The sequence below is a fragment of the Passer domesticus genome, chromosome 7 (genome assembly GCF_036417665.1).
Source record: "Passer domesticus isolate bPasDom1 chromosome 7, bPasDom1.hap1, whole genome shotgun sequence".
Taxonomy (NCBI): Eukaryota; Metazoa; Chordata; class Aves; order Passeriformes; family Passeridae; genus Passer; species Passer domesticus.
The window spans coordinates 56,477,115-56,505,039 of record NC_087480.1 but is presented as its reverse complement, the minus strand read 5'-3'; the positions used below and the strand labels follow the sequence as shown (position 1 = coordinate 56,505,039).

Genomic DNA, 27,925 nt, shown 5'->3' with positions numbered 1-27,925 from the left:
AAGAGCCTCAGATGGATGGAGTGGGTTGGGTTAAAGGGATCTTGGAGCCATGGAGTTCCAACCCCTGCCCTCAGCAGGGATGCTACTCATCACATCAAACCTTCTGCAGGGCTTTATAATTTTTTTAAAAAGCTACATTAAATCCCAGCCCCTGAAATAAGGCAAACCCAGGATGACAAGGTCAGGTTTCCCAGGGTAGCATCCCAAACCAAGGCAACAACCCCGTCCCTCCCACTGTGTCCCAGGACTCACTCTCGGATCTTCTTCTCGGAGCCGTCCCTGCCGGGGTCGTAGACTCCCTTGGGAAGGTGCTGGATGAGGCCGATGCGCTGCGCTATCCGGATCTGCTCCTCCTCCGTCAGCTGCGTGGCCAGCCGCGTCTGGCTCGGCGTGGGGTGGTACACAGGCACGGGCACCTGCTCCTGCAAGCAACATGGTTCCGTGAAAATCCACCCCAGAGCTGTCCCAGCCTCCCACAGCACACTGCGATTCACAGTCCTACAAATATTTGTAGGAACTCCCACTCCTACTTTGCGGTTTTGGGGCTATAATTGTAATGAGCACAGGATAGAGGATCGAGGGCAGTGTTTGAGCAAGGAGCTGCTCGTGGTTGTTCTCTGCAAAAGCTTTTGATCTCCAGGAATTGTTCAAACAGGAGACACACGGACAAGAAACTCCACAAGCCAGCAATCAAATAAACCTTACGGGCACCTGGTGAAGCGCTAAGGTACAGAACTGAGCACTGTAAGGGCTCAGGGAGAGCCCCCAGTACCTGCAAATCTGAAAGCAGATTCCATGATTTTTATCTTCTTTTTACATTTAGGAAGAATTCTTTGGAAAGATGAGGATACTGGTTACTCTCATAAGTTTTAGAAAGGAAGGTTTTACTTCCTCTGTAATAACTAAAATGGATGTGGAACTGCTTTGGGCCACACAAGCTTAAATCTAGAACTGTAGATTTAATTTTCATGTGTTAAAAGAATGTTACCTGGACAGCACAAACAACAGCTTAAGTAAGTAACCCAAGTTTTGTGTTTCTTCTCATACACTAGTATGACTTTACAAGTTCTCCCAAGCTGGAATCAGCTATGGGTATGTTTGAGGTATGTATTTTCAAAAGAAATACAGGAAACATATAGCTATTATGCAGTCCTCCCTTGACCACATTCTGAGAAACTTCTTTTGGATATCAATCAACTTTAGATCAGATATTTCCACTAACATTTATATTAACATGGTATTTAATTTACTTGTTTTTAAAGCATTTTTTGGTACATAAATACCAATTTTGAACAGGATACACTATTAGGACAGTATTGGACAGTAGCCATAAATCTGCTATTAACATGGAGGCAATTTCTTGCAAGAGACCCATTTAAACAGAAAAAAAAAATAAAAATTCAACTTATAGATGTGTCTGAAAATAAACCAGCTGCATCAGACACACAATGCACTGAATCATCTGTTTGGCAAATGCCAAATTTGCTGTTTTAGAGGACACTGGTGAAAGCTGAGGCCAGGGCAGGTGTGTGCAGCTGAGGCAGCACAGGTCACCTCGCACATGTAACACTGCATTTGTCAAAGCCAATAAAGCTCTTCTCCTTTCACTGCCAGGAATCACAGCACATGGACAGCCAGCCAGGACTCCTGGAAGGCCAGGAGAAAACCAGGAGGGAGCAGCCTCTTGCTGGTGCCACCCAGCATTAGAAGCCCTTGCTCATGAGAAACGCTAATTACAGATACAAGTCTGCCTGGCAATTCTTCATTGAACACACTGCCTGCCACTGGCAGTTCAGCTGTGGGGTAAAATTCACAGTCATCTCTTCATTTAGCTAGCCTAGGATTTCCCCTTCTCATTTCCTGGCAGAGGAATTATGAGAAGATTCAAAAGACAGAATGCCAAGTGATTAATTTCCTGACTACTCTAAACTATTATTTCACAGGATCACAGAATTCTTTTGGATCAGCTGCCTTTTAGTGGTTTAAATTATCTAAAGTATTCTCTAATCATCATTTGGACAGAGAAAAGCACCAGCTGAACCTAGGGCTGGCCTGTCAGATATAACAGTATTCAGAAACCTTTGGTGCCAGCAAAATAAAAGTATTTTCCCCTGACAAATGCTGCAGACCCTCTACACTGAATACTTCAGCTCGAAGCAGAGCCTGGTCCTGGTTTTATGTTTCAAGAACTTAACACCACAAACTGTCAGGAACTTTTTTTTCCCAGGGCTTTGCTGTACTTCTTTGAAGAAGTTATTAAAGCAATAGCAGGATATTACTGCTACCTCCTTCACTTGTTACACAAATGTAGAGAACAACCAGCACTGGAGAGGGATGTACCCTCCTTCCCACCTAGGAAAAAGAGAGGAGCAGTACAACAAACCACAGGCACAGCACAGGCTGGTGCCAGCGTGGGCAGGAGGAGAGGAGGGAATTGTACTTAATAGAGCTCCCCTGGCTGAAGCCATGGCTGCAAGTGATAATGCAGAAATTCAATGAAAGGCAAAAACAGGAGGAGAAAATATCCAAGAGATCCTCAAAAGGTCTTAAAGTAGCAATGAAAACTGACAGTGAATGTCTGTAGCAGAAGAACAGCAAACTGATGATCTCAGCAAAAATGATACAACAAAAGGAAAATACAGTTTAAGTAAGAATCTGCTGTGAGTTAGAACAGTCACATCTGGACAGTCACACACTGCCCAGTCAACAATGGCTTTGGTTAAGTTTTGGACAGGAAATCAACACAACTTTTAAACCTGTGACAGGCCAGACAAGAACAAAACCTCATTCCCTTGTTCTAGTCTTCTACAGGCACTTGTGAGTGACCACTGAGGGACCCTGCAGCTGGGGAAGCCACTTGTGCAGTGCCCCTCTCCCCCGGGTGTCACCTCCCCTGCAGAGGGGCTGGAGGCACCCCGGCCCTTGGCGTGCCAAGCACACAAATGCTTTGCTGGATGGAAACTCCTCCCTTTGGCATCCAGTCTCGGGTTCCCTCCCGGCACAGCCACCCGACGTGTCTGACACAGCCCATTAAAGCAGGAATTTATGGTCGCCAGCTGGGGGCTTCTACAGTTTCACATTCTAGACAAGAACCTCTTGTCAGAGGAGTAACTGGGTGAAAATGGTGGTGTCTTTCACCACGACGTCCTCACGCTTGTGAATGCAGAGAGGTGGGGTTGGTGTGGCTGTTGTGAAAAATGCAGAACAAATTACTGTAAATAAACCACAGAGACCACTCGATACCCAGGCACTGAACACCCTGCCTGGTGGCACTTTGATCTCCCCTCCCGACTGCTGCTAAAAGGCTGCCCAAGCTGAGCCCTGCACATGAATGCAGCAGGGAAATGAAGCACACAGCCACACACGGTGCAGTGTCACATTATAGGGTACATCAACACTGACCCTTTCAAACCAGCCCTATCCCTCCAACAGCTAAAAAGAAAAGGAGTGTTCGTACCGGTATGATTCTAAAACTATTTGGAACTATTTATTCATGAGAATTTGAGAGCCCGGGTTTCTCTGACTGCAAGGTGCCATCCCCAGCTCCCCCAGGGGACCCTGACCACCACCCCAGGGTGGGGCTGGGCTCCTGCCCCCCTGGCAGCCCCTGGGGCACTCACCCAGCTGGCCCAGCCCCGTGGCAGCTGCAGCCCTGCATTTCTCCACCAGCCAATCCCTGCAGCGATTTTGGGAGTTAAAACACCCGACAATAACTCCAAGCTGCTGGTCCTGTGTGGGTTTATCACCGCCTTGCAAATCCCTCACAGTTTATAAAAGCTGTTTTCACTGACCAAGGTCCTGCTCCTCCAGGGTGGGTGCTCAAGGGGAGCGACTCGAGACTTACTCAGCTCACATTTGTAGCCAGGGGCCCCCTGACATGGGTGTATATAAAAAAGATTGTATTACCCAAGTAATTGTTATTTTACTCCGAAGACGAACATGAATTTATTGCTCTGGTGTCTCACATTTCTCTTATCGACCATGGAAAATGTTTGTGCAGACACAATTACAAAATACTGAACTTCTAGCCAAAGTCTGTGATATTTATCATTTGATAAAGATGTAAGACACTTCAAACTAAGATGAAATTTCATGCTAACTCTATTACTTTGTGCAAAAACCCCTAGAAAAGGCCAAAACAAATAATCAAATTCACATATTACTGTCAGGCAATGAAATAAAAATCACTTTCTGGCACTTAATTTGCTTTAGTAAATTATTTTTCCCCATAAGAATTTAGTAATGATGAAACACCTCAGATACCCATAATCCTGGAGATACACAACTTTCTCTTTGTTCACAAAGTCAGTGGTATCAGCACAAGTTTCCCTGGCTTTCTGTGCACAGAAATCATTCACTCCCAATGTTAATTCAGCCCTTAAAAACAGCAACATAATTCAGACTCAAGGACTGCAGCAGCATTTGTGTCTCCATCTCACCCCAGCTCCTCCTCCTTTGGGGGGGAAAAAAAAAATCAAGAGGGCATCTGGAGGTCTGCATTTCTCACTCCTAATGAAAAAAAAACCATTTTCACACATGGCCTAAAAGGTCCAGAAACTCTACACACAGATTTCCAGGCACACTTTGGATTCTTGGCTAGAAAAAGAAGGTTTCACCAAGCATGGTTTTTACTTTGAAGCTTCCTCATTAATGCAACTTAGAAAAGTAACTTATGCTGTTGTAAATCTGCTTTTCTCTTGTTTTACAGCCTTTTGGTCTTGTTTCTGCAAGTACCATGAATTTGTAATACTCTGAAAACAGGTCAGTGGTAGATCAGAAACTCTTAATCCCTGGATAAAGATTATTTTAAGATCCCTCTATGCCACATATCAGCAGTATGTTATCAGGGCTTTTGTTTGTTGTTTTAATAATTGCACGAACATGCCCAAATTATCCTTTCAGGATGGTCAAAGGTGAGATGAATAATTCCTAACACCAAATAGTTCAAGGTTAAAGCCTCACTGCTGCCCCTGAGATCCTGTCCACTGCCTCTGCTTTCCTCTACTGATTGCTTTGCCTTGTTTCCATCTCTAAATTTTCTTCCTCATCTAATCCAGTGCTGTGTGTCTCACCCTGGGATATTAATTTGCATTTTATCACAAGATCAATGGTGTATCTGTTAATTCAGTCCGACAGACGAGACAAACACCTCCCTAACTATGTTATCCTACATCTTTTTCACACTTTTTAAACCAGTAGCTGTAGCACTTACGCTCCTTGCGGTCGCTGCCTAATTAATTAATGCAAATATAACAGTTCCATTTGCATTTCCCCAGCTGTTCCCACAGCTCTGTTCTGAAATCCCTTCGACTTGCAAATGTCCTGCCTGGAACAGGATGTCTGAAGGCAGCTGCCCTGGCTCACACACCAGCCCCCACCACAGTGCAGCCCCACTGCAGCACTCATCACCCCTACACACAGCTCAGCCTGGCTGCTCCCCAGCTTTGTCACCTCTCAGCAGAGCAGGGAGCCCAAATAACTCACCTAAATATGAACAACCTCAGTTTATAAATGTGAAGTCAGGAGGTGAGAAAAAAAAAACAAACTGTGCTCTTCAAGGTCTGTTTCAAAAATTCCTGCTGAATTTGATGAAATTTTCTCTTCTCACCACTTTATTACTCATAAAGAACTTGCTGGGATGATGGTCCAGGGACCTTTTCTGTGAATGTCATTCTGATCAGGGTGAAAAAATTCAAACTCCATCCATATGTGAATACACATTCTGAAATAATATCCTCCCCCAAGACACATTAATGTAAAACCATGCTCCATTATAATGTGCATTATATGACAACTACAGCTTACTTTAATAATCCTTAGAATATTATAAGCAGCCTGCCAAGTATAAAAGCCTTTTTCTGCCATACAGAAGAGAGCAGTTAATTTATAAAGGTGAATAGCAGTTGCTGTAAAACATCATGTAATGAAATTGTTACCCCATTTTTTTATTTCTGCTTACACGTAGTCACTCAGTATGAATAACTGCAACTTAACACTGAAAAGTTCTTCTGAAAGAAAAATCCCCTCGTCTGCCCTCTCCCTTTTGGAGGGGACATTTGGGACAGACAGATCAGACACAAGTGCACACACACTTCCCACCATGGTGGTCCTAAGGAAAGATTACTAAGAATTCTGGCATTGTAGGAATTGGGCACTGCAAATATGGTTGGTAATTAATATAACAACAGACTGAGGAACCACTTCACACACAGGAGAGGATCTGGATCTGTGTTGTTTCTTCAGCTGTTGACTCCATTTGAGAAGTGCATTCTTCACAATTATTCCACTGAAATTACTGAGAAATAAATATATCTGAAGAGTTGAAGAGCAGCAACCATGAAAGAAAGTAACTCCTGATTGCTGACTCTTAAAATATCACCTGTCCCCTGAGCTCAGCTTTGCTACCAAAAATAGGGCTGGGACAGAGAGAGGAGGTACAAAGTAGATGCATCCTGCCTGCTGCTTTCCTAGACAGTGACAAGGGCCGTGAGAAAAGGACTTTCAAGTTTCATCCCTGTGCTGTCACACAAACCCAAAAAGGCTGCCAAGACAAACAGTTGGCAGTGCCCGTGCAGCTTGGCCAGAGCAAACCCAGCCTCACCTGGCAGATGGAAATCACCTGCAGCTCTGCAGAGTCACCTGCTCTGAAATTTGATTAACCATCAAGGCAAACCTAAATACAAAAGACTAGCAAGAAAGAGTTGTAGGGGAAAAGCAGTAATTAAAAAGCAGTAATTACTCCCTGGAAGCACAATCTCCTGACACAGCCAGTTTTTACATTTCCAGGCTGCACAGCAGGTTTCTCTAACTCAAGGGCGTCAACACTGGGTACTCATGATTGCACTTGCTGATTTCTTGTTCACCAGCTTTGTGTCAGTTTTAGGTGTCCTTGTTCCTTTCTCCAGAGATCCCATCAAACATCAGAGTGAATTTTTTCAGGAAAGTCAGTAACTTATACAGCAACATGTCCCAGACCAGTAAATTGCTCACCAGAGAACTGATTCTTTCCCTCCAGACAGCCTCACTGATGGCTCAACTTACAGCATTAGGCCACAACTTCTGAGAGATAACAAAGCCCTCTTGTTACAGCTCCCAGCATGTTTATTTTAATAGGCTTCTTTTTATATTGAGAAGGAAAAGATTCATAAACAATTTATAAAAATTCATGCTTTTCTGTCAGGCTGCTGCAGTGAGAGAAGCCAGGAAAGAACAGTTGCACCTAAACATTAAATTAAGGACACTCAGGCACAAAATGCAGCCTCCTGAGACTGGTAAACCCCAGCGACTACAAAGCAAAGCAGCTGGGTAGGGAGAAAATCTAGCAGAACTGCAATCAATTCTGCAGCTGGTGGTGGAAAAAACAGCACGTGAATGTGGATCATCCTACCCCATAAGCAACCCCACATCTGCGTTACTGTACATGTTCTCTCCCACTTATGCCAAGTGGTTTTTTGCAGAAACCCCTCCCTAGGCCTGCAAGAGCAGAAAGTTGCCACAGTGCTATGGCTGCATTAAATGTAGCACTTATGGTTCACGTGAGATGACTGCTGGAAAACTGAACAATTTAGCAGAAAATAAAAACCTGAAGTTTTCAGGGAAAGAAAACAGTTCTGAGGTGGAAAAGTCTAAAAACAAATGGCTCAGACTGCCTCCTCTGCTGAAAGGTAAAGTGAACCTACCATGTGCCACCCACTTACTGCAACTGCTGGGTAGCAGGAAGCAAAAACTAAAAAGAACACACCAAACAAAGGAATGGAGCTAACATGTTTTTTGGAGGCTGCATTGAAGCACAAGAGACAGGGGAAGCTATGATGGAAAAGCTGACAGAACATGAGCAGTCCACACAGACATTGGGGAACAGTTGACACTTCCTCTAGACATGTTTGCTTTCTGCAAAGGGTAAATATCAGTCAGTGCAACTTGTTTACAGTATAAATCGAAGGGGTAACAGCTAAAATATGGTAGTATTGATCATCCTGGGAGCACACAGAGTCTGCAGGCAACCGTGACTCTCGCTGAGGCAGGCCCTGGGTGCAGCAGCAAACAGGCTTTGCTCACACCCTGCCCTGCTCCCTGATGTGGGACACGTGGGATCTGTCCCAGAGCTGTCCCTGTGCACACCCCAAACCACCCGAGGCTCTGACTCACCCCCGGGTACAAAAAGCTCACACGTGCTTCTGCCACCCGAGCCGTGGGCCTGGCCCAAAGCTCCCCAAGCATTGCATCACTCTGACAAGTGTGTGCAAGTCTGCTGCTTGAAGGGCTGGGTATGGATCACTGGACAGGCATTCCCAGGGAGGAGTAGGGATACAAGGACTTCAGGTGGGCAACGTAAGGCACCAAGAGGGAACAGCAGTGCACACTGTGCCCTGAACTGCCACTGAAGCAACAGACTCAGTGCAGCTGAGTAAGCACACGCAGCCCCTGCTTATGGTGCCATTTCAGGGAATTTGGGGATTAGGGCACAGCTGACTGCAGCTGGTCTCAAACAGCACTGCCTCAGGACTGTGGGTCCTGCCACGTCCCTTGCAATGGCTCCAAGGACACTGCTCCGACTGACTTCCCCTCATGGAAAGCAAACAAGCCATTGCCACTGCCAGTGAGATCCCTGCAGCAGCTGGGAAAGTTGGGAACAGGCACGCAAGAGGAAAATGGGAGGAGTGCCCCAGTTGGGACTCAAGCCAATTGAGAAAACCTGACTCCAAACACTTAAAAAATAGCAAGAGTGTGAAAATATATCTTCTGGCAAGAATTAGGTCAGCTTGATGGACATTCTAAGAACAAAACAGCCCTTCTGAGGACTTCAGGAACAAGATAGCAAAATTATGGAAATCAGCTTTAATTAGCCAAGAGGACAGACAAGGGACAAGGGGCCAAGCCAGAGAGTAAACATGAAAATGCACATAAGCTGAATGCACGAGCAATCAATCTATCAGGGGAGACAAATATAGGCTGTACTTCAGTGTGTAAATAGACATATATATGTGTGTATTTAAGAGTGCTAGTCTGAACTAATGAGAACATTATAGCACATAGCAGAGAAATATTATGCAGAACTAGGAAAGGATTTCAGAAAAAGATTGAGTAGAATATCAAAAGATCAGAGAAATCAAGTGACAAGTGATCTCATCTCTAGGCTGAGCGTTATTGTTCAACACATGACAAGCACCTCCTTGGGCAAAGAGGACTCTCTAGGATGCAGTTTAACAGCCTTGCCTAAAGCTCCTCTCCACAGACATCCAAAGGCATCCTGTTGAGGGGCGCAGGTCCTCCTGCATCAGGTTCCTAAAACAGGACTAAAACAGACACAACAGTCCCAGCCAGACTGAGAACATCACCCTTAGGTAAGGTCCCTGTGAGGTGTCATTCAGCTTCAGCTAAGAGGTAACACAGGTAACAAAAACAAACAGGCACAGCAGCAGCTCCCTCAGATCATCTGCCCCTCATTCATGCGCTGTCCTGGGCCATGACACAAACTGCCTTTTTGTAGCCACCCAGGTGGAAGCAAACACCCAAGAGAGGTCTGAAGGAGGACACAGCTGTTCTTTTTATAGTCTGTTACCTCACCAAAATACACAGAAGAAGCAAGGAGAGGGCTGCTGCAAACCTTGACAGGGACCTTCCCCTCACTGGGGCCCAGCAGATGAGGCCAAGCTGTGCCAGAGCCTGGGAAGGTGGGACAGCAATGGCTCCCACAGCAAGGGAAGCCAAGCAGAAACACGATGAACATTTTTCCATCAGGACAGGCAGCAAACAGGGACTGTGCAGCACAGGACTCTCACACAGTGCAAACCTCTGCCACACCTGACAGAAGAATTTTCCATCAGGCCTCACAACAAACAGGGACTCGGGAGAGTGGGAATCTCATGCAGTAAAAAGCTCTGGCACAGCATAAGGAAAGGAGAGAAAACAGATTGCTCTACTGAGGATAAACAACTTGGGGGAGAAAAGGGCAGCAGTCCACACACTATTGCAGAAGATCTTCAAAAAGCAGATGGGGCTGGTGATGAGCTGGGTCTGTGTAACCACAGAGCAGGAAAACCTGCAGCAGAGAGACTGCTGGTGTGGGGACCTGCTGTGAGACTGTGTCAGTGAGGCAGCCCATGACAGCAGGGTTTGCTCCAAAACCCAGGAATCTGTGCTATATTTCACTGCATCATAACTTTGTACTCAATTTGAAATATTTTAATTGCCTTTTTAACAAAGCCATCCTCAATTACGAATGCTTGCTCAAGCAGAAAGCTGCCACGCCTTGGCAGTTTGATGGTACACTCAGCTCCAGAGGCCTTTTTATTTTCTTACTGGCATCTGAATTTCTAATGGACAGTGGATATCCCTGAGATCAAGGTGTGTGAGAAGCCTCAGTGCAGCAGGGGACTGTGCACAGGCAGCCAGGAGGCCTCCTGAGGCCAGTTAAAGGATACATCAACAATGCTGCATTTTGCAACAGCATAACCACAGCTTTTTTGGTTTTTTTAGCATGTTTCTGGATCAGCCTGCTGGAAAGCCCCACATACACCTGCCATGCACTGGAGCACCTCACACACAGCCCGAGTCTCTGTGCACTGCTGGCGGTGAGGGGGCTTGGAGAAGTTGTCCCTACCATCCACCCAGCCAACAGCTCCTCTCTTCCACCAGATCCTGGGAAACTGACTGGGGTTTTCTGGGATTTCAGCCACATCTTGAGCCTGGAACTGGGGTTTGAATTGGTGCCAGCAGCACCCTGGGGCTGTGCACAGCTCAGGGTGCTCCAGGGACACTGACACTTCCCCCAGGCGCCCACTCACTGCCATCTTCCACTTCAGGGAGAATGAGCACACACAAAAAATGTCATCTATTTGTTTAGCATCATTTGATAATAACATTAATTATTTCATCTCTGAGTTAATGAGCAGCAGCTGTAAATAGCCAGAGGCACCGCATCAGCCTATTGGCTCATCTCATCCAGTCATTTATTAATCTTAAAGGAATGTCCCAGGCATTAAATGAATATTTCTAAATCTCTTGGTTTGTTGGGTTTTGTTTTAAAGCAGTTCTCTATTTATAAGCAAATAATGACTGCACGAATATCAAGGCACACTAAAGCTTGACAGAGCTCCACTTCTTGATGCAGTATTAGCAGTGAACACAAGGGCAATGTTGCTATTTTTTCCAGCTAAGTCTTGTCCTCGCAAGCAATGACTCTGCGTTTTCAGCTCGCAGGGCACAAATCCAAGTGTGATCTCATGCAACTGTCAAACCTCTTCTAACAGAAAAAAAGCCTGTGCCAAGAACAGGTAGAGAAATCATAAATAGCTCTCTCAGGAGTTGGTTATACAAGTGAAATATTTCCAGAACACATTTTTCCTACTATTCTGAAGTTTTAAATGCACAGACAGTTCAATGGGCACCTGGTCATCCTTTTATGTGTCACCAGACAACATCTATGTATGAAACAGCCAGTTGCTGGTGCAAGCAGGACAAATTGCAAATGTTCAGCTTCACAGATAAATAAGGTACAACCTCCACCACTAACTGTACAGGCAAACACCTGGCTAATCAGCCTTTTCAATCTATGGCATAGTGGGGCTTTTTACCCTCATCTTTGGATCTTGCCTGGGCTGGTTTCACACCAAAAATACCCATGTCCTGTGTTTCAGCACAGGTGCTCTCAGAGTAGGTGGTTTGAAGGAGGAACTGAAGCAGTTCAAGGTTTTGCAAAGGTGAGGGGGAAGATGAGGAGCACAGAGCCCAACCCAGCCTCTGCAGCTCCTACTTCACCTTGTTCAGCTGCAATGGGATGAAGAAAAACCTCTATTTTGTCATTCCCCTGCTTACACCCACTGTCATGGAGGACGGGGCTTTGTTTACATGCAACTGCCTTTCTGAAGCAAAACTTGAGAGTTTCCACAATGGATTCATCCTGCTGTCTGCATGAATCAATAAAATCTACCAATGTCCCCACTACAGCCCCAGTAGCACACAGAGTAAGGATTTCAAATACTACCAGGGACATGGCACTTGAGCAGCTACTTAAGTACTTGCCTGAATTATGGCTCAGGCTGCCACAAAATCTCAGAAGAACAGAAAACTGTTTGAGAGGAGGGACATGAGAACAGAGAGGTCATTTTTCCGAATATGGACTGACTGGTTGGAAGACAAAGCCCCATTTCACCCTGACACACCCACAGGAGGGCAGCTGCAAAGCCTGGAGATTTCCAGCCTCAGCTCATCTATGGACAACAACCCATCGTTCACGTTGTGTGAGGAACACCAGAAACCCTGAACACTAAACACAGTGATACACAGGAGGCAGTTTTACAGCTGGAGTTGAGAAAGTCTCGTGGAAATACAAAATTTGTCTGTGCAAATTTAAAAGCTCTAATTTACCAAGAACATTTACACACACAGACAAAGATACAGCTCAGGTCCTGTACTGAAGCGTAGCTCCACCACTCTGGGTGAAGTTCATGCTACTGTTGTTGCTCCCCTGAGTCAGAAATTAGAGCCCAATGTCATTAATATGCTACCAACACTCTCAGGCTTTATGAAAATATAAAGAAACACTTGTACTCACTCTATTCTCCTGCATTAATGTTTAGGGTGGAATAACCATGTCCTGCTGCAACCTACACGCTCACTAAAATAAGTTTTGTCAGTTTATACTCACACAAACTGCAGTCATGACAAAACGCCAGAATGGAGTAACACTGAGCTTTTTTGGGAGGTAAAAAAGAAAAATACACACAGCTCCAGCAAAACAGCTATCAAGAAAACCTATGAATTCTTTACGTTTAATTTACGACATTTAGTCTGGACATCCAGTCTCGTTACCTTGGGAATTATTAGGGTGTAACTACAGAGGTAACTGTAATACCTAGATAAGCTCCAAGAGAAAAAGCAGCCTACTGCTCAAACTTCATAAGCAGAAATAACATGACTCAATGACTATGAAACATTTTAGTTATCTTCCTAGACTTTCTAGCTCACCCTTTGATCCCTGAATGGAGACCTCTCCCAGAGGCAGAGGGTGCAGCAGAGTAACCTGGGAAGCACATGGCCTTTAGTGCCACTCCTGCAAGGCTACAGGACTAAACTCACTTTGTCTCCTCACGGCTGGCTGCAGTTAAGTGAAGTCAGGGAATGTGCTTTTCTGGGAACACCAGAAGATTTGCTGAACCAAACAGGAAAAGTAACACGATGAACCTGAATTCCTGTCTTTAAATGAGATACCACCTTTCTTATGGGTGAATCTCCAGTGCAGTAAAGACATGAGTAGAAATTACTGCAGCAAACAATTTTTTGTTCTGTCACTTGCTTTTAATCACACAGTAGAAACAGAAATAAACTGATCCTTCTGGGAGATGGGCAGCTCTGTGTTTTTCCTTGGGGGTAGAAAACAATTGGCATGGCCTTCTCCATGAACTTTGGCAACAAGGAGTCCAGTGTTCATTAAATGAAGTCTGCTGAAAACCATAAGCAAGTACCCTGCAGAATTTCAGAAGACTAGAAATCAGGTTAAAGAAAATTTCTTTGCTCTGTTCAAGCTTTATACTGAAGTTAGCCTTGAAATAACTTACAGTTCTTATTGTAATTTTTTTGTATCATTCCATGTAGTGCTGCACTCCTGGCGAGGTCTTCATTCATGTTAGGGAATGGTTTACCCCAGTGAGAGAAGGCAACATCCAGCAGCACATGAAGTTCAGTATTGTCTCTAACTTCTGTCATGAGTCCCCCCATGAGAAATTCACTGCAAGATGCTGAGTGGCCAGTCAGTGCTCCCTCCATCACCTAACACATGCCCTATTTTAGTATTTTCCTTTTTTTGCTGTTGTCTTTGTTTGGTTTGACTATAGATGAGACATTTTGATTTTCAGGAAAACCAAGTTGTTTGAATATCATATCTGCTAATAAACAAAATAAAAATAGAAGCGTTAGCCCAGAAAAACAAAGGCTGAAAGAGATATAGGATCTCTAAATAAATCAGTAGTGTAAACATCAGAGAAACAACTAAAGACCTATCTGGTAGAAGAATAACAGGTGCAAGATTACATTAATAATCTAGAATTGTGAAATAAGCTTCTTGAGCCTTAGCTCTTGGTTGATCAAAAGAGGCTCCTTGTAGGGGCAACAGGGCAAAGCTTGACCAGTGTCTTCCAAAATCATCCATGGTCTGCAGAAAGTAACTTCACTGAGTATATGCAAAATTATCCACATATCTCCTTGTCCAGACACCAGTCCAATTTAAAGCCTTGTTAATATGCAATTTTCAAGACTGTACTGAAAACAGTTGTTATCCAAATTAATATAATCTCTGATGCAGTGTAAAAACTAGCAATAATGCTTGTCATGTTTAACTCAAAACTAATTTAAATAAAATACAAAAGATAACGCTCATTAAATCCAAACCTCATTTTGTTGAAGCCAAGTCAGCAAACACTGTCAAGCCCACTTCAAAGTTTAAGACACTAACAAAAAGCTTTAAATGTGAGAAAATAAATTTTTGGCAAAATTATTTTCCATTAGGAATTCTGGTTTGATCTCAGGGAGGGTTTTGATAGCCCACTGGTGAAAGACACCCTACAGTGGAGCACAAATGTTCTTGGCCAAGCCCTTTCTCCTGCAGCACAATCTACAGGCAGAAGCAGGAATAAAGGCAGGGCTGAACAAAAGATATTTGTAAAGTTTTTTCTGCTGAACATATGCTAGCTGGAAATTCCACTTGTGTTGCTTGAGTAGCACCAGGCAGCTGCACCACTAGTGAGGATTTGGCCCATGGCAAGTAAAACTTAAGTCCATCAGTGAACAAGAATACATGGCATTACTGCAGTCTGTGTCAATCTACAGGCACTTTACTGCTGGTAACCACACTGCAATTAGGATTTAAAATAGTATTTGTCTTACTTTAGTTTGCTGTATTACTTAAGTCGTTTTAAGGCAAAAAGGGCACAAACTACTGCTCTAATTTAAATAGTTATATTCTGTCCCTCTGAAATGCATAACTGTATTCAAACTGAAACCTGGCCAGCATATTCTGTGAAATAATCCAAGGAGCCTTAGTGGTCTTATTCAGAAAACAATTTCTGCAGCTTTGCAGTGCCCCACAGCCCTGGCAGTGTGGAATATGACTGACAAGGAAGGGTGTCCTCTCTGCCCCAGCAGCCCCATCTCCTGTGGCTTTGAGGGGTTTTTTTTGGTAGGTCTCCAAGTCAAAAATTAAGCCTGACCCAACACGGTCAATGAGATGCAAAAAGGCTGTAAAGATGGTATTTACTGCTTGTGTTCAGTGTTCCTGGTTCTGAATTCAGAAAGCTGAATAGAAAGGTTCTGGCAAGGGGGATTGAGCTACAGAAGAGAACAGCATTACTCCAGCAAGGAGAACTCGTAACGCTGCATGAGTGGATGCACAAAGAATCAGCAAGATTTGTTTCTCAGATTTATTTTCTGAAACAGGATTTTGTCCCTTTATTTGCCTTAAGCAAGACTGGCTCCATCAGGAAGCCAGTGGCCTCCTCTGAGTGATGCCAAACTAGAATAAGGAGACACAACATATAAAACAGGACAGTCAAATTGAGGCTGCCAGCCTAGCTCCTTCTCTTCCACAATTACATAATTTCTTAATTCTAAACATTTTAGACTAGAAGGAGGTTGTTTTATTAAAAGCCACAGACACTGGCAGTCCTCACATACATATGCACAAAGGTAATCAAACTCCTAACAGCAGTGACAAAGCTTGCCAAGCAACATTCAGACTTTGGAAACCATCCACAGAATCGTAACTGGAAGGCTTGTGTGAGGAAAGAGGCAGAGCAGAAGCCACGACGCTGATCAATGATGTTACTGTGGTCAGTCGTGTCCCAAGGGACAGCACAGCCTGCTGCACAACATGAACAGGCTGCCCAAGGCTCCAGACACTCCTGCACTTACCAAGCCTACTCATGAACTGTTAGGTAACACTAATGAAACTTCTTTAACAAGAAAAATAGTAAAGAAAAGCACTCAAGAACCTTTAAAGGTGGTTGTGGTAGACAAACTTAGATTCTTTCTTTTATGTTTTTATGGTTTTGGAGGGTTTTTTTTAACCAGAAAGATCCCATTTAAGAAATAAAGAATTAAGGCTTTATCCACATCAGATATTTGTCCTAAAGCAGTAAAATTCCTTCAACTGAAATCACCACCCTGCCGAAGTTAAAAATGGCAACTGTAGACTGCATTTCATGCACAGACCATTCCAAATACACTCACTGCTCAAACCAGTATCAGATACTTATCCTGTGCATGCTCTGGCACACAGCTGAGTCCAAGTATAGTCTTAATTTCAACATGGAAAAGCCAAAGTTTCTCTAATACTTGGTAGCAATAGCACAGATCTAATATCTGACACCTCTAGATCTTTCCACAGATGTCACTAAGTAAAATGCAATCTATAGGTGGCAAAAAGTGCTGATAAATCAAATGTCCACCAGGAAGTCAGTTCATTTCACTAATCTGACCAGAAGAAGAATAAGACAACCCGTTTCAGACACTTGAATGGTATGAGCTGACCCACCAAGCACCAGAGCCACCATGGAGTGACTGCAGAGAACAGGCTCCATGTAGAAAACAGGAGAGAAAAGCTAAACAATCCCTTTTTGGCAGCAGTGGATGATTAGATCAGACCTCCTTGTCCCAGAAACATCTCCACACACAGCACTGAGCACAAGGCACACCTCATTTTTGCCTGGTTTCAGCCAATGGTCTGCTGAACACCAAGACAGCCTCTGAGCCCCTCCTCGGGCTTTGGCTGTGCTCACTCCTGAGCTGGGCCTGCTGAAGTCATTATTTTTAAGTGCTGGAGCAGGATCCTGCCATCAAGTTAAACAAACACAGATGCTGCTTTCCCCACATGCCAGAGGTGTACACAGCCCACCACAGGAGCACCGATGGATTCCACCAGCACTGGCCCTGGTGTGGGAAGGCCCCAGGAGAGGAGTGTGTGCTGTCCTTAGGCACTTTCTGTAGGGACTTGGAAAGTACCCTTCCCTCCCCAGAAAGGCTGCAGAAGCCCAAACTGCTCAAGTTACTGATGCACTCAGATAAAGTCCCCTGTACCAAAAAGCCTTATGCTGACAAAAGGACGGGCAGGTTTCCCTCAGCCTGCAGTACACTTCACCGTTTGACTCATCACCCTGAGGTGGAAACACTTGCCTGATCCCTCAACACCAACAGCCTGTTTGGTAGCATCTGTTATGTAGTTGTTACTACCATTTTCCCAGTTTTTGCTTTCCAATAAAAACACCACCGTGCCAGGAGCGCTGCTTGCAGGAGTCTCCATCTGCGTGATCTGACCGGAGCAAAGAACACAGTGACCCCAGGATATCACGTTCTGAGTCCTGTGCAGAAACTCCTGCTGGCACAAAGGCAGGATCCCATTCACTCCTTTCACAGAGGCAGTTGGTCATTTTTCAGCTGCAGCATATTGAGGAGATACACAGAGCTGAACTTCAGTGTTACAGCCAGAAGTTGGGCAGTCCGGCCTTCACCTGGCTGTAATCCAGGCAGTGATACGTGCATAAGAGACCCCCACAAAAAGCAGGGATAAAACACCTTCCTTTCCTACCTTAGCCTAAAACTTAGCTCTTTTCTCTTTCAGTTCATCAGCTAAAAGTAAATGACAGCTACATAAAGACACTTCAGGAGCCGCTATATATAGGGTGAAGTGAACTTTTCCCCAGGAACCTCTAGATCTAGGTCATCTTGCTTCTTCTGGGAGGCAGAAAAAAAACAGGTTACTCATTGAACAAGAATACAGTTTCTAAAGGAAATAAAAGATTACTTGGAGCATGAAATCTTGTGTGGATAGTATTTTTTTGTTTCCTAAAGGACTTTTAAAAACAAAACTCTCCATGAAACACTGTCCGTTTGAATACCTGACTCCATCCACTTTAAACTGAGAAACTCACTACATTTACAGAAAGAATGGGCATTCTTTAGTAAACTTATTTTCAGTAGTTTAGCCACACAGTAAAGTAAATACAAACTCAGGTCTCAGAAACCTCAAGGAGTTTGTCTATATTCAGACATAATGTAAAATCCCTCCCTGCACCTCATCAGTGATTCTTACAGGAGGCTGGAATGACTACACACAACCCAGCACAGCTCCAGGCGAGCTTTCGTATGAATCCACTCCAACAGATTAAATACCATGCTCCCACTTCCAATCGAGGGCAGTGGGAGAATAACCAAGCATCTCACTCAGGTTTGGGCCAAGGGCCACCACCTAACTCAGCCCAGCCTCTGGGGTCCCTGGCTCAGCCACTGCAGCAACATGAAGGTGCCACAGCTGAAGAGGTGGGAGACCAGGGCAGGAAGAGTTTCCTCAGCCTGGGACAGACCTCAGTACAGCAGCACCTATGCAGTGCTCCTCGCCTGCTTCCAACCAGCAGATCCCTAAAAATTGTCAAGTAGAGGTGGGGGCCTGTGTTTCAGTTTAGTGACTACAGAGGGGATTTCATTAGTTCCTGTGAGCACAATCAAAACAGTCCACAGAGATTTGGAGGGCCAGGAACTGAGAGGTGAAAAGGCACTAACCAAGAAAAGAATTAATAGTTAATTTAAAGTTGAATTTTAAAACTGATTCTCTTCCTTTCCAAGAAGAGCAATATACTTTCAAGGACACCATTCTCCATGGGACAACCCACAACTGCCTCAAGGTCTCCAAATATATAGATGCAACATTAAAGAACTCTGTGAAGCAGAAACTAAAGCAATGTCTTAGTCATATTTCATAAGCTAAACTGAAGATAAATGGACGCAACTGCAATACAAATCATAATATTTAAACAGAAAACAACCAAGGGAAATCCCAAAACATCAGAAACTGGCAATGGCAATTAAGCAAGTACTAAAACAGTGCACAAAATAAAGTCTACAGATGTTAAAATATTCATTTCAGTGTCTTAACTAAATCTGAATTTAGAGCATTAGTTTGCTGAGCCTTTTATGTATTTTCCACTGAATACAGCAGTTCACTGCTTTTTGTTAAGCAACAGTGCAGACCAAACCAGTTTAGCAGTTTGGTATGTCTGCAGTCAAGCAATGCTTGCACTCATTTGTTCAAAACCTGAGAGCAATCTCTTCTCTTTCTGAACTTTAAATAAAATTAATGCATTCAGGCAAAATAAATACTAGTCTTAATCTATATTGCAAAATTACACGATGTCTGAATTAAAGATTTCGACAACTGTGTTAATAAAACACTGTGATTAACGTTCAGTGCACAGAACAAGCTCTGGATCTGGCTTTAATTACAGTGATGAATAAAAGTCAGACACAGGCACTGGCCCAGAGTATTCATGCATTATACTGTCCCATAGATACCGAAATAATGGAATCTGATGCACTTTGATCTCTTAGATAAGCCTCCCACAGCTCTGAAACAGAAAGGGCAAGAGCACCCAACCTCATCCAATTCTGCAGTGTTCGCACACTGAGTCACAAGAGATTTGTATCCCCACTACCAAGATACATCTTATGGGAATAAATACAGAGAAATATTGCTCCATTTCCTTCTGGCTAGAGCTTGTACACAAATCATCTGGAGAGCCACACAGAATGAAAGTGGTGAGGACTACAGGGACACTTTACAGTCTCCACAGAGCCATTTATACTTGGACAGTAGTTATGTTATAATATATTTGTGGGATATATTCTAGTCTGATTTTCTCTTCTAATGCAGTTTTGCCATGACACAGATTAGAAACTGGTGGCATGTGGTAAATGTAATGGTTTTAATCATGGTTGCAGGATGGTCAATTCCTTGCTTTTGTCCAAACCAGCACAGACTGACTCATTTTTTGCTTACAACTGGATAGTCAAGCAGTTTCATTAAACTTTATTAGTCATAAACCAGGCGTTTCCTTGATGCTTCTAGGACCTCTCTTAGCAGTCCAAACTCCACTAGTATGTGGGCTAGCTACAGTCCCAAGCTCTGGGAAACTCAGCCCTGTCAGCCAGCTGAGACTTGTCTTTAACTGAGGATGAAGTTGTCCCTGCATGAGCTTTTGGCCTTGGAGTGCAGGGTACTGCATGCAAGCACTTCTGAACCTTGCCTCTAGAAATACAAATTGCTCCCTCTGAGCAAAGAGCAGATGAGAGGACACAGAGGCCACTCCAGTGTCCAAAACTACAACCAAGGGAAACAGGTTTCAGTATTGCAAGGATAACAGTCTGCACATTCATCACTGCATGCTGGGACTAAAGGAGGAACTGAATTTCCTGAGTCACAGTTTCTCTCATCCTTCCAACAGTTTCAGTCCTCCCCTGGGAACCTCAGGTCTACATCATCCCTCAACTAAACCAATGGCTGAAAACAGAGGGAGGAGAAGAAGAAGGCTCAAAAATCAGCCTGGCCTTTGACAGAGGGTACGTGTGTGTGTAAACGTGCACAGAGCACGCGTGAGCGTTGCGGTGGGTCAGAAATGCCCGGCACAACAACCCAGCTGGTTGTGATTTGGCTGACGCAAGCGCGGTTAAAGGATGGCTCTTTTATCTGCTCCTCCAGTCGCTGCACGCATCTGCTCTTTGTCCGTGTCACCGTCTGTGGATCCTGGCCCAGCAGCTTTTATGCCACCGGCATTCTGACCTCCTTCTTCGCTGATGAGAAACAGAGTGGTTGGCAGATTCCTATGGAGGGGCTGGTAAATAAAATACTCGCTCTCTGTAACTGTTCGGTCTCTTGGAGATTGTTTCATTAGTTCGTAGGAAAGTCACAGCTGATTTGCTTTAGTCCATTCCACAGATCATTATCTCTTCAAAACATAAAAGTGGTTTATTTTCTGTGGGTCAGAAACTGACGCCAGATGTACAGCCAGCAACAGCTGATCACAGCACTCAACCCAAGGTACATTCGGGAAACACACGGGAAGAGCTTCCTAAACACATGGTGGTCCTAGGTTTTAGGGAGGGTGGTATTGCATGTTTGGGTTGGCTTGTCCAAAAGAATGCATGATCTTCCAGCACAGCAAAGATTCATCACCCTGATTAGGCAAGATTTCTTATTACCATCTCCACAGACTCTTCATCCTATTAATCAAGCATCTGGAATGCAGGCTGCCAAATAAATGCTGAACTATCAGATTCCAAAACAGATTTTAGGAGACTTATCTACTGCCTTAAGCAGATCTTCTGATAAAGCTCCCTCTCTCCAGCATCAGGTTTGTCATAAATTTCTGCAGAGGTTCCTTTTCTAATAGAGGAACATTATTTTATTAAAATCAAATTACCATTGAACACTTTACAAACTTGAATTAAATTACTAAGCATGCCTGCACTAAAGATAAACTTTATTACTCCTCCACTCCTCATTTTACAGTGAAGAAACTAAAGCACAGAGCAGTTAAGTGGTTTGCTAAAGTTACAAACAGAACAGAAGAGATTAAATAAGGATGATGATGGCTAACCCTAGGGCGGCTAGACTGGGGGTTTTTTGGTGGATTTTGTTTTGTTTAGTCTTGGAGCTGGGAGTTTTTTTTTTTTGTCGAAGTGCAGTTTTACCCAGCAAGAAGCTACACAACTCTAGCTCTGCTGGGACAGGTCACTGCTATGGCTACCCCCCAAGAGACAGGCAGAACATGACAGCATCTTCTACAAAAACACATCCTACCTTCAGGGAGGAGCAAGACACATCTTTGCTTCTGAGACCTTCATAATGTCAGGGACAATTCTTCTTGCGGTCTAAGTCGAGATCGAAGCTTGCTTTGCCTTTCAGAGTCAAGAGAACAGTGACTCTCCAGCTTTTTCCCCCAAAAAGGTTTCATTCTTACTCAACCATGACATCCCTAAATATCTGCTCATTTTGTAATTCTTTGGTCTCTGAGGAACTGCTTCATTAGCTCATAGAAAAGTCATGGCTGATTTGCTTTAGTCTACTCCACAGACTATTACTTCTCCAAAATACAAGTATGTTTCTCTGTGCATATGGGGAAACAAGGACAAGCACAAGGACTGGAAGACACAAGTCTGCCACAAGCAAGAGGAGTTATTTTTAGTTCCTTTGCCTTACATTCTGCAACCAGTTTGACTGCAGCCATTAACAGGGTCTGCAGAAGTGCTCATCAAGCTGAGCTTCCTTCCATTGTTGAAATGATGAACAGGGACAGACTGTAGAGCATCTTGAGCCAACTTCAGACACTTCTTGCAGAAATCCACGTGAAGCAGAATGCAATACTCAGTTAAATGGGATTATAAACATATTCTTTTCATAATACCCCTTGGAAGATCTCCTGGACAGAGTGGTTAGGAACAGATCCTTACCAACTGCCAACTCAACAGTGAATCTAGAAACCAGCTCTAATTTTATAAGAAAGGTGGTAACACATAGAACTCAAACATTAGCATACTCTTCCCACTTCCTCCAGCCATGCCTAACACATTTTTAACCAACGGTAGTTTAAAATCTATTTTAAGCAGATAAAGCATTACAATAGTCAACCAATATTAATTGAAATATTCATTTAAACTGATTATGAATGGGTATTTTCAAGACTGAAGTTACCTAACTCTGTGATACCATCTGGTATCCTTTACTTTCAGGTCTTCCTTCCTCTCTTCTCCCTCTGCCCCACCAGCTTTTTTCACCAGCAAAATGAAAGACAGCCCCCCTCAGCCAGTGTGGCAGGCTATGCTGAAACCAATATGCACTGAGACAGGAAATACAGGTGCAGGTTTTTTCTAACTGTTGTCTAGAAAGGAAGTTTAGACTTAGCACCCTCAAGAAACTTTTCACCTAGAACTGATTGCCAGCAATACAATTCTCAAGACAACTTGCTAAATTCTTCAGCTGTGGAAGAATAAGAAGTGTCATGGCATATTGTTCACTTACCAAGTAATCTTGAGTGCTACTATAATGACATTCATAATACATACATTTCATTACTGTATGGAAAATGAACTGTATAGCCCTATACTGATATTAAAAAGAAGGCTTATTGCATTACATATACAAATAATTTACCAGAACTGCAGCACAAAACATGGAGCACTTACAGCTTTTTTGAATGCAGGTCTAAATTACACCGTAACTATTTATCAGGAGTGACTTTATCACTTAATGCCTGGTCTTTCCAGAAAAAATGTTATTCCAGAAAACTACTAAAACATTTCTGAGAATGAATTACATAAGGTTACTCAAGCAATCTCATCCTTGAGGAGAAGCACCAAACATCGCTGGCTACTCTATTTCTTATCCATGCAGCAAACTCTCAGTTTCAGCTCCTCCATCACTTTCCCTCCTCATAGTAGCCGATTTTCACCTTGGGCACTGCTGTCAGAAGGCACAAACCAACAACACAGCAACAAAAACAAAGGGTTTGAAGCCCTTTGAAGTTTCCAGCAGACTAAGGAATTGTGGACTGGAGTGATATTTCAGTTCACATCCACAAGAGCAATTGTAATTCATACACATCATCACCAAGATGTGGAGGACAAGCAGAAAAAAGGGCAAGACATGCATAGGCAACTTTTAAATACACTGCTTTCTCTTACATGAAAGTAACCCTACTAGCTGCTTTGCTTTTTTTCCACGGATAGCTTTCTGTACGTAACATTTTCCCATTGCATCTTTTCCCCTTTTATGCTGTTCCAACATAGATCAAGAGTTCCAGCTTTGCACAACCACTCCATGGTAGATCATAACCTGTTACACTACCACAGTCTCTTGTACAATACAAGCACAGATGCTAAATCATTTCCATCGGGGCCTAAGGGAATTTTTGTTCAGCTCTTTCTATAAATGGGTGCAACTCCTAGATCAGAATTCATTTGGCTAGCAATTTTTAATTATATTAATTACCATGCCTTTGAAAAAACAACATCAGAACACCAATGTAACATACACCTTAAGTCACGAGGAGAGAGTAACAAAGGCTTGGTTTCTCTCTTGAGCAAAAAATATCCAACACTCTCATCCACAGGGCAAGCTTCACACAGAAATGCAGTGGGCTCTTTCAAGAAGATTCTCTGACTGTTCTCTGGGCACTTCTTCAGCATCTCCAGGGCTGCACCCAGTGTGCTGTGCTCCTCACAGGCCTGTGGCACTGCCAGGACAGGCTGATGTGCCACCTCCCTGAACTGGGAACAGCTGGAATGAAGAACGACAAGCCAGTGGGATGAGGATGTGCACACTGTGTACAGGTGACACTCAGCTCAGAGGAGGCCCAAGGAGGCTATTGCAGCAACTTCAGCTTTAAGGGAAGCCATGAGACATCCTAAATTACACTTTCAAAACCTGCTGTCCCCAACAGCTTTTGGAGGATTATGGGAGCACAGCACTGGGTTAAGCTCCTGTTTGTGATCTCGTCTCATTTTGTGCCTACAGCCAAATCAAATGAGTATCCAGGCCAAAAGGTTTTAAATTAATCCCTCCAAATAAAAAAAAAAGAAAAAAAAAATCCACCAGATCCACTGAAACATTTTATCTTGGCCTGTAAGACAACACATGGTGGTACAAAGTACCAGAGGGTGCTCTGGAGCTCTGCAGGTAAACTATTTTATCATTCTATCTACCACATCAACATATCAAACGAGCTTGTATGAGGTTACTATCAACATGAAAATCTTGTGCTTATTTCTCATGCTTTTAGCTAAGTAATTTAGCAAGTGTCATACATCTTTTTTTTTGCAGACTACAGTGTATTTTGTCCACAGTACTACTTTGTAGAAACTTCGGGAAAAAAGGTGCAAAGCATTTTGTACTTTACTGGGTAAAAATTCCAAAACTGAATAAAATGGCAAATTATTTCCTACAGCTATTAAGGAACTATTTAAGAACAGAAATATAAGACAAGGATTAAGAAAAGGGACACATCTGTTCTGCAAAAAAAAAAAAAAAGTATTTGAGGAGAACTAGTAGAATAAGAGAAACTGAAAAAAACCCAGTGAACTTGTATGGAAAAACAGCAGACGGCATATTGCCAACAGATGGTGAAGAAGTCATACACCAAAAAGGAAAACAAATTTGAAAGCATACTCAATTTTGAGGACTTGAGGAAAAAAAACAAAACCAAAGCTAACTCCTTCCTAATCACAGATTCCCTGGTTAAAAATGGAGCTGCATGTTCCTAACACTTAGGAAAGCAGTTGTAATTTCTGGGTTCTAAAATGGAGGCATTCAAAATTAGCATCTGTCTATGAAAATGTTGGTCCACTCTTGAAATCACTTCCTTCCTCCCCGCTATGAAAACACACTCTTGTTTTGGTGTGTTTTCATTTTTTCTCGTGTTAGTGGTTAAGCTCAATGCACTGGAAAATACCTGATGCTTTAATAGGCCACTTTCTTATTAATTCAGACGCCTGTTTAAAAAGATGCTTCCTCTCTGAGGCCTTTCTGCAGCAGCTGGTAACAGGTACTGCCACAGGAACCAAGAGACAGGTATTTGCAGAGCCTCTCAATGGAAGTTATTCCCCATGATTCTAGGTGTCCATACTGTCAATCCAATTCTCAGCCTGACTTTTGGAAGTAGGAATTTTGCACAGCCAGTTTAATAGCACTCAGTGATCAAAGGAATTTGACCTGCTATACTGCAGTTTTTACTGGGGGTACATTTTGCAGTTGGAACTCAATAGGTAAATAAATATTAAGGCACAACAAGAGTCCCACATGAACACCCCTGGCACAATCACGTCAGAACACAAAAAAGTACTTTAAATGTCAAAGTAACACAGAAGTCATCTTCTACAACTGTTTATCTTCCCCAGCAAACCTCCTTCCCTTAGTTTGCATGCCTTGCAAGAGCTGTTCAGGAAGCTGACACACTGTTGCTGCAAACCCAAGAGCAACAGACACATCAGATTTTACTCTCTTCTAAAATATGCAGCTGACATTTCAGCAGCCGGCTTCAAAACTGTTCACCTTCCAGTTTCTCAAGGCTAGTTGCCACAAGTTTTCAAGCTTGTTTTATCCCCTTCCTTCCTTTCATTCCTAATGTCTACACATTATATACTAACTCTGGTTAAGACGCAGAAAGAAGTAATTACCAGGAACAAGGGGACAACTTTCCCGTTTGTAACACTGACTCTGGGCAGCCACTTGAAAGTTAAAATGGGTGACTGACTTCTAGCACAAAAGGAATACTGGAGCATCAGCAATTGTTCATACTTAAGAGTTTTGTGTATCCTGTAAACATTAACTAATTTTAAATTATAAATCCCCTCAACCTCTAAAGCGCATAAAACGCTGCGTAATAGTATAGCTCAGGCCTATCTTTTTTTTAAGTCACAATCCATTGTGGTTCAAAACCTGTGGAAAGAGTAGCTTTGATTTTGACTATGAAACACTAAAGGCTACCCTAAGGTGAAGCTTTAGGAAGTGCCAGGATCAGTGGAGGAGTTTTCAGGACAGACAGTGATGTTTGACACAGCCAAGTGCCTGTGGGCACATCACCTGATGCTGCACAGCTTCTTCAGCTGAGGGGAGGTTTGCTATGAATACACTTACTCGATAATAGACACCTGTGGGTTCACTTATTTTACTGTCTGTCGGGTTCTCAGTCAACCATCCACACTTGCAGACAAATCAAGAAAAAAATTTTAAAAATCTCTGATGACAGAGGAAGAGTCCTTATCTACGCCAACATCCACACTAGAAGGCTTGCATAAGGCATATACCTGATTGGTGACTCTTACAAGAGCTAACAGATTGCTTTCAAAGGGAAGAACAAGAAAAAAAACCTCCACAAATCTTCCTAGAATCAGATATAAATGCAATACATTGCACAAACAGTCAAACTTTTTATGCTGATTTGACAAAAATACAACGCACTTCTAAACCTCACGGATCATTCAGGCTCCATTTAGAACAATGCAACCTTTAAAAAACTTGATCCGCCACCAAGCACTTTCTATTTACTGGACTTCAGCAGACACAGACTTCAGCTCAAAAATCAGAACACAAAAATTCCTCATGGAATTTATTGTGGCACTCAGCTTTCGCACCCAAACAAAAAATCAGGCACACACTGCCAAGAATCATCCGTGCAGCTTCAGGGCACCAGCAAAGGGCTGCTACATCTAGGGCTTCTCCTCAACACTCAGGGGCTCCTTCCAGGGTGGAATTCTTGAACTCGCTAAAGCATTTGCAGATTACACGCCTGTCCGGTTAAACACTTCCTGCAATTTTGTTAATTACACATCAGGGTCTGCAATTAGGGAATGACTCCCATCCTAGAAAACATACAGCTCTCCAGTCACCCCCCAGAATGTGTGTCTCCACTGCCGTTCCTGTAGATGCCTCTGGTATGTATGCTATTATCCCAGACAGGAAAATACTTTCTAAACTTGAATAGAATGTGCAGTTCTACCGCTGGATAGTTTTCCTTTTCATTTGTCAGTGCTGTAGACCGCTTTGCACATTTCTGTAGGTGGGGGTGGAGATCTCCGGGAGCAGACAAGTGCAACCCCAAGTTCAGGTTCCCTTTCCATGTCCATCCCTTCCAGAGGCAGCCAAGCGCAGGCATTCACACCAACCATCCCCCTCCACATCGGCGTTATCCTCCGCTGTCAGCAAAGCCACCACAGCAAACACGCGGCCTTTTCCTTCTTTCCCCCTTGATTCGTCATCAAGATGTAAATTAACAGATTCTCGCACAGACAGAAAAAAAACCCAAAAAACAACCCCATCGAACAATGGGAAACACTTCCCCGCCGGTGCCCCACAGGACGGAGGGAAACAGGATCCCCTGCGCTGGGGGAGTTACTTAGTGGGGATCAGATGCTGCTAAAAATACGGGAGCGGTGCGAGCGGGCCCGGGCAGAGCCCGGGCAGGGCCCGCGGTCCCCGTCCCGGAGCGTCCCCGCGCCAGACGGTGATGTCACCGCCGGCGGCAACAAAGGACGCGGCACCGGCCGGGCGGCCCCTGCCCTCCGCCCCCCGCCCCGCCGGCGGCACCGCGCCTCCCGCCCGCCCGGAGCG

The 27,925-nt window shown here is 43.7% G+C and overlaps 2 protein-coding genes and 1 long non-coding RNA gene across 5 annotated transcripts in view; 1 reads left to right on the top strand and 2 right to left on the bottom strand.

Annotated features, from left to right (window-relative positions):
- Positions 1–27,925, bottom strand: part of RNF11 (ring finger protein 11) — a 29,618-nt gene that overhangs the window by 1,348 nt on the left and 345 nt on the right. Inside the window, exon 2 of the mRNA XM_064428839.1 lies at positions 253–422. Coding sequence (XP_064284909.1) covers positions 253–422 — 170 coding nt within the window. The remainder of the gene's footprint in view (positions 1–252; positions 423–27,925) is intronic.
- LOC135305516 (basic proline-rich protein-like) overlaps positions 325–27,925 on the top strand; it is a 43,884-nt gene continuing 16,283 nt past the window's right edge. The window contains exons 1-3 of the mRNA XM_064429277.1: positions 325–441; positions 1,053–1,103; positions 2,982–3,115. Of these exons, the coding sequence (XP_064285347.1) occupies positions 325–441; positions 1,053–1,103; positions 2,982–3,115 (302 nt within the window). The remainder of the gene's footprint in view (positions 442–1,052; positions 1,104–2,981; positions 3,116–27,925) is intronic.
- Positions 12,378–27,910, bottom strand: LOC135305325 (uncharacterized). Of its 3 annotated transcripts, none has more exons than XR_010366545.1 (2): positions 21,623–27,910; positions 12,378–21,205 (listed from the first exon to the last, which is right to left on the bottom strand). It is a non-coding gene; the product is annotated as an uncharacterized LOC135305325 (long non-coding RNA). The 3 variants fall into 3 exon arrangements; XR_010366544.1 differs by having other exon boundaries at positions 12,378–21,200; XR_010366546.1 differs by having other exon boundaries at positions 12,378–21,069.